This window comes from Oryx dammah, unplaced genomic scaffold, assembly GCF_014754425.2.
Source record: "Oryx dammah isolate SB20612 unplaced genomic scaffold, SCBI_Odam_1.1 HiC_scaffold_1, whole genome shotgun sequence".
NCBI classification, from domain to species: Eukaryota; Metazoa; Chordata; class Mammalia; order Artiodactyla; family Bovidae; genus Oryx; species Oryx dammah.
Window position 1 is genome coordinate 26,432,434 of NW_024070185.1, and position 7,704 is coordinate 26,440,137.

Genomic DNA, 7,704 nt, shown 5'->3' on the forward strand with positions numbered 1-7,704 from the left:
ACTGAAACTGCCCACCCTCACATCACAGTAACTATCTCCCTGAATTATTTTATGACAGGAGGTCCTGGTGAGGAACGTGGAACTAACAAGCCACCACTAACCAGAGGAGTTCAGGAAAGGTCAAAAGGAAATAACACATGTCTGACCACCTCCCAGAATCCTTCTTACTGGTACCATCTTGGCTGAGCAATGTGTACACCACCAGGAAGGACTCTGAGTCAGAATGATTAGTCAAAGACAACCAGGAAGCTAATCCCATTGCCATAAAACCAGAGACTTTGAGCCACTTGGCAGAACAGTTCTTCTGGGTTCCCTTACCCTACTGTTCTCCACCCAGGCACCTCTGCCCAGTAAAGTCTTTTCGTCAAGCTCACGTGACTCCTCAGACTATTCATTGCTCACTGTAAGACAAGAGCCCACTCTCAGGCCCTGGAAGGGGTCCCCTTCCTGCAACAAATTTATCTTGGAGAGTAACAATAAATGATAATTTTCCTTTGTTTTCGAACTAATAGTTTAAATAAATATAAAACAATTCTTTGGGAAAAGCATAAAAAAACTGTTAGTTGTGGCTTATGATTAACTATTCCTCTAAATTATATTTTGCTCTATTGCACAAATAATGTAAGTGAAAACAGTTTCCTAAGAATCATTTATATGACAAAGAATCTAAGCTTTAAATATATGGATTCTCATCATGTATAAATTGGCCTTTCCATAGAATATTATAAAACTATTTGAGATTCAATTAAATGGCTAAATCTCAAATAGTGTTGGTTTTCCAGTAGTTGTGAATGAAGAATGAAAACTTTAGCCATATTAAATTCACAGAAAAATTAAAGCCCTCAAAATAGCCACATAAAAGCACTTCCCTACACACAACCACCTTCTTTTGAGAAAAATAATTCACAAATTATGAGTTGGAAAGTACAAACTCTTATAGATAGAACAATAAAGATTTATGATTTTTAAAGACTGGTAGAACATGAACTCAAACTTCTTATATTTTGAGACAAATACAGTTGAAATGGAAAAAATAACATATTTATTTGTCACTTAGGCTATGTAATTTTTCTATAAAGGACAATTTTTTTTTTTTTGTCTCTGAGAAACTATAAGAAACTTATTCCCAATATTGAGTCAAAATATCCCCTATAATTTTAAAATAGTGAATATATATTTAGTTTTCAGCTAGTAAAATTTTTATTACTTTATGATCCTCAGAAATACTAAGAACTAGATGAACTGATGATACATTTTTATACACGTAATTAAATTCAGGAAAATTAAATGATAACCAGTAATTTGTGAAAAGAACGTTTACTTTGGTATATTCTTACCTATGCAAGGTTATTACTAAAGAAATCATTTAATGTTCACCTTTAGTTGTAGTGCCTTCTCTAAGTTTTCAATCTTTCTCTCAGCTTTTCTCAGCTTCTTAAGTTCCTCTGAGTCTGCGAAAGAGCTCTTTGGGGACAAAGACCTTGAACGTTTCACAGGTGGTTCCTCGAGAATAAAACAAGGACATGGTTGAGCTAGTTGGAACACTGGATTATGAAAGACATGCAAAATTAAAGAACAAGTAATTTTGAATACTAATAATGAATTATAAAAAAAAAAAATCCTGCATGGAATACCAGAGAAATAACAAGCGGAATTACCACAGTGCTACCGCTAAAGGTTTCTCTGTGACTCGTTAATGAGAATATTCATTTACATTTACATTGTTTCTTTCAGAATAATGATGTCCCATTAGGGAAGACTAAAGGGTTATGGACTCAGAAATGCAAGAAGCCTCATTACAAAGGAGGGGATGGAGGCTGGTCTAATTGCTCTTCGAGGGTCCAAGGTTACACTTGATAGGACAACCTGAAACAAGAGGGAAAGGGTTTCTTTCCCTTTGAAATAGTTTAACACACTGTGAAGTCGAAGGAACAATATGCTTGAGGAATATAAATACAACAGACAGTAGATCTTACACCATAATGACCATATGGTCATTAACTATAATGTGGCTAACTAGAGACGAGAATGTGTGTTTATATTATGTACAGCTTCATATACCAATCTGGAGAAGGAATATGTGAAAGCAACTATTAAGCTGGGCAACATATTGCTCATACTTACTGCATGTCCTTATGAAAAAGAAAGAAAATTCTGTTCAAAATATCACTCTAATTTTCTTGATATTTTTTAAAAAGCAATGAAACATCAAAGCAGTACATTTTTAAAGTGCAGCCATATAGCACAAAATCAAATTAGATTCTATAATGTATCTCAATTTTAGGATTTTTTTTCATTTAAATTAAGCTTAATGCGTGAAACTATTCCAAAATTGCAAGAAAACATATATGCAGTTATGTTTAAATATATACATACATAGATTAATATATATAATAAAGCTCATTCTTCTGAAAGTTACTAATATTAGAGGTAGTAAATAAGAATGACACATAAACATGAATCTCATTTTAAATATTTCTTTTACTAAGACAGTTTGTCTTACTCATAGGAAAATTCAAAAGAATGAAAAAGAATTATCTTGAAAACATGACTTTCTGCTTTTAAAAATATCTTCTATTGATGAAGTAAAAAGTGTGAGAAATATACCTCTTAAACTTCTTATTTTTAGGAAAAGTTTATTTCAATTCATATAGAAAGAATATATTTACAATCTGATATTCTTGACTTTTTATACTAGTCAATTTTCATAGAATCTTTTGCAGCATAACAAGAACAAGCAATAAATACTATGAAAAGGAAAAGCTGAGACATTAATAAATAAGAATCATGGGTAGAAAAAATTTACTTATTCTCCACAGTTATACCTTTAACTCTGAAAATATGTAACTACACATATTAATATTATATTTCAATTTATAATTTATATTCCACATAGGTAGTATTTTAAATATCACCCAAATGAAATAGAAACATTAAGATATATTTTTCTTCTGAAAATTGGAAAATTGAGTTAAGGGCTAATACCACATTAAAATTTCTACTTAGATTAATTTATCTATAGATTACATAGACGAGGCATATTTAGCAAAACTTTTTAACGTTAGAATGTTAATTTACTGCAAAAGAGGCATATCACTACTAATAAATTTAGTTAATTGAATTAGGAAGATATTAATCTTCAAAAAGGGAAAACTCGCCAGTCCCAATCATGATTTTATAAAACATCTGATACATGACATTTTTTAAAAGCTTTCAGAAATATAAACAGAGAAGTAAATGATGCTGTTCATTTTTTAACTTCATCACTTGCCTTGCTAGCCTCATCCTGACAAATTCACAAAATGACGAATGTCCCTACCTTACGTTTCCCTTCAGTACTTGTCAAGATGCTCTTCTCTGAGAAACCCTTGTTGGTAGATCTGTTCTCTGACAGTTTTTCATTTGCTATTTTCAGTTTCTCCTGTAAATACTCAATTTCAGACTTCTGTGAGACCATTAAGGTTTCTAAGCTTGATAAAGATGGCTGTTGAGAAACCTGTTTTAAAAAAGTATGTTTGTATCTTACATTATTTACACATTAATGCAAATATTTATGTTTTTATATTATATAAAGCAGAAATATTCCAAGAAAGAACATTACATTTCAAAAATAAACTATAAACCTGCATTGGCTAATAAGCTTCTATCATCCTTATAGAATGCCATTTTTCAATAAAATAACCAAGAGTCTGTATACAAATTTTTTTAAATATGTCTGTCATGCAGATTTTTAGAAGAAAAAATTTAAAGCATGGATGCATGATATATACAACTTATCTATAAAATTCTTTCAAATTAATGATTATACAAATAAGTATTTCCTCAGTAAATACTCAATGCAATATCACTGAATATAAGCCTCAGAAAAGTGAACCAACAGCACTATGGGCCTAACTAGCTTTTAATGCATTATAATTTATTAATAACAACTCAACTGAGATTTTTTAAAGTCAACAGAGTTTACATTATTCTCCTTTGAAACTCATTCCCATGTCAGATAATCTGTTAATGGTAAGCACCACATTTTAGCAACAGAAATCACAGGAAAATTAAGTTTGTAGGAAACCTGTTCATGAAAACTAACATTCCACAAAACTGTACCACCATCTTAATCAAATATATTTGAGACCATTAAAATCCATGCACACACATTATTTCAAGTTAACCATTCGCTCACATACATACGCAAAACAACACTAGATCATAATGAAACAAAGTATTTGTTGATTTCCAGGAAAGAAAAGTCAGTACTTATGATTTTAATATTATCAATATGGATCCAATAGCCCTGAAAAAGTTTTCATTTAAAATATGGATAGCCCCATCCTTCCTAAATGATATTTCTAAGGATTTTAAGAAAAATATATATGCTTAACTTTTCCAAACTAACAATGAGAAATATTATTTTTTTCTAAGTTTGATTACTTTTTTCTTTTTTGGGGGGATAGGCATATTTTTCCTAATTCTATCCTATATTTTTTATAAAAAGAAGGATCATCTCAGTATACTATTATAATCTATTATATATATAGTATAGATATATATAGTATCTATATATATATATACACTAAATATAATATAGCATAGTATACTATACTATTACATTATACTATGTTATATTATAACATACTACTGTACTTTCCTCATACAAAAGTGACATAAGTCACCTGATATGTTTCCCAATCTTTATTCTGTCACAACACTATACATTTTTCTCAGAATGTTGTTTATGTTTTATGTTTACCACACTTATAACATTAATTTATACTCTATTAGCTTGCATTGAACATCAAAATAGCTTAAGCACCTTTTTCCCAAATTCTAAAAGACTTTTGACTTATTCTCTCTCTTCCTTTAAACCACTGTTCATCTTTTATTTATTCTTTCCTCTTTTGTAAACAAATTTGTGATGCTTATAAATATTTCCTTTGATTGGCCTGCCAATCTGAACAATTTACAAAGGCTACCTAAACCTCAGAACAGGAGTTCTGGCTTTATTAAATAAAATTATAAAGAATATATTAACATTCCATTATTTACCCAAAGACATTTAAAATAAAATTTTCACAGTCAAACAAAAATTTAGAAAAAAACAAGAAAAACAGTACTTTAATTATTGTTATATCCAATAAGCAATCCTGTGCTCTTTAACAAATGAATTTTCTAAGTCATTAGTGGGTTATAATACAATAGATAAGAATGTAAAAAAAATGAATGTTTGGTCAAGAAGCTGCAATCAGAAATAATTACAATATTTATCAAGATATTGAAAAAGTCCAACAGTGGACATTGCTACTATAATAATAAAAGATTTCTTACTTAGGCAGCATTCCTTTAAAATTCCTCAGAAAACAGTAACAGAACTTCAAAATTAAAAAATACTATTCAAGCAGTACTTAACTCAAGATCACACAGGAGTCATAATGTAAATAAAAAAGTAAAATGAGTTTGTTTTTAAATTACAGCTTTAGAATTCCTTCAACAGGGACACTTTGTATTCATGTTGAACATACAGATATATACTTTACTTTGACAATGAAACTTATCCATGTTCCCAGTTTTTCACAAGTGTAGTCTTTTCTCTGCCTCTTGTCCTTTATCCCTTTTGCTAGGGATACATGCACAAGAAGTATTTCACTTTTATCGTAATATGACCACTTTTAAAATAATAAGTAAAATGAAATATCAAGTCACAGTCACTTTCATTTCTGAGGGAATAAGGAGGGTATTTGTGGTAGTAGCTATTTAGCAATAGCCAGTTGTTTTCATAGAGAAATGTGGTGCACTTTTCAAAAGACTGCTGCTGCTACTAAGTCACTTCAGTCGTGTCCGACTCTGTGTGACCACATAGACGGCAGCCCACCAGGCTCTCCAGTCCCTGGGATTCTCCAGGCAAGAACACTGGAGTGGGTTGCCATTTCTTTCTCCAATGCATGAAAGTGAAAAGTGAAAGTGAAGTCGCTCAGTCATGTCCAACTCTTAGCGACCCCATGGACTGCAGCCCACCAGGCTCCTCTGTCCATGGGATTTTCCAGGCAAGAGTACTGGAGTGGGGTGCCACTGCCTTCTCCTGGAATAATTCAAATTTCTAAGAGAAATCAAATTTTAAAAGGTGGCCCAGACTCAGTTTGTGACTGTTGTAGCTTGAAAGCATGGTGGTGGGACTATTAACAGGTACATATTTCCTGTGGAAATTCTGAATATCAATCAAAGAACAGAAAATTGTACCAAGCTTTTAACTTTGTTCTAATCATGCTAAAGGTTAATAAAGATACATGATAAATGCTGAGTGAAGAAAGCACATGGTATAGAAGAATACAGAATACGGTACAGAAACAGATTTCACCAAACCCTGAAATTTATAGCATTATTTCTGAATGGAGGTGAATTTTCATCATACATATATAAATTTTCTTAATTTTTAACATTGAACATGGAACGTTTCACTAAATAGTTTTAAAAATGTATTTTTATGCAAATAAAATGAATAAAAAATTCAGTGTAAAAATTTCAGTACAGATAGGGGAGATATAAATGAAAGTCTCTCCATAATATCATCTCTCAGAATTCACTAATGATAAATTTGGAATATACTTCCCATACTTTAAAGAGAAAAGGAAAACTGTTTTAATATATACTTTAAATTTATTTTTTATTACTAATTTTATTTTTTAGAACAGCTTTATATTTACAGAAAAACTGAGCAGATAATAAAGTGTATCCTGCTCCCACCCATCTAGTTTCTCTTATTATTAACAACTAAAATGAATATGATATATTAAAATCAATGAACCAATTTTCATATATTATTTTGACTAAAGTCATTAGTTTATTCAAATTTCCATAGTTTTCACCTAATATCCTCTTCTGTTCAAGGACACCACATATATTTCACCTGTCATGTCAGCAACTCTTGGATGGGATAGATTTTCAGACTTTTATTTTTGCTGACATTGACAGTTTCACAGAGTACTATTCAAGTTTATCGTAGGATGGCCCTATGTTGGAGTTTGTCTATGTTTTTATCATGATTAGACTGGGGTTATGAATTCCGGGACAGAATCAAGGGTACACACTTTCAACATGACTTGACTAATGACATAACCTGATTACACTACCAAATAAGTGTTTGTCAAGTTATTCCACTGTAAAGTTACTCTCTTGTCCTCCATACTACACTCATGTAACCTGCTTTTTAAATTCAATAATTATATACAATTATTATAGGTATAATATATATGAGGATATATACTCATATATCGTTACTTATTCTTACCCTTTTAAAGTGCTGTTTTAGAGGTTTAGCAAGATCAAGACAATCAATCATCTATCTGTGGAAGTTCATTGTATCTATTGCCCTTAAAAGAATCTTGAATCTTTGAAAATTTAACTTTTCTTGCTAAGAATTATTAGTATTTTATACACTTTTTTTCACTAACATCAAAAATCCTTGTGCACCTTTTACAGTCTTGGAAGATAATGGTATGGTGCTAGACCATAGATAATCTGATAAGAGATGATCAGTGGAGTATGCATGCAAATGCCTCCAAATGGAACTAATCTCTTTAAATTAACCATTATTAATACATAACTTCTCTTTCACACTGATTCAGAGAGGCAATTTTGATCAAAAACTCCTAGAAAAATTTTGAATAGAAGAGGGAGGTGAAGCCTTGTGCCAATTACTATTAAAATATTATATAA

The 7,704-nt window shown here is 30.9% G+C and overlaps 1 protein-coding gene across 3 annotated transcripts in view; it reads right to left on the reverse strand.

The window, feature by feature from the left end:
- CNTLN (centlein) overlaps positions 1 to 7,704 on the reverse strand; it is a 360,480-nt gene that overhangs the window by 157,384 nt on the left and 195,392 nt on the right. For all 3 annotated transcript variants that reach the window (XM_040238523.1, XM_040238506.1, XM_040238514.1), the window contains exons 9-10: positions 3,320 to 3,496; positions 1,378 to 1,503 (exon numbers count right to left, since the gene is read on the reverse strand). In XM_040238523.1, the coding sequence (XP_040094457.1) occupies positions 1,378 to 1,503; positions 3,320 to 3,496 (303 nt within the window). The remainder of the gene's footprint in view (positions 1 to 1,377; positions 1,504 to 3,319; positions 3,497 to 7,704) is intronic.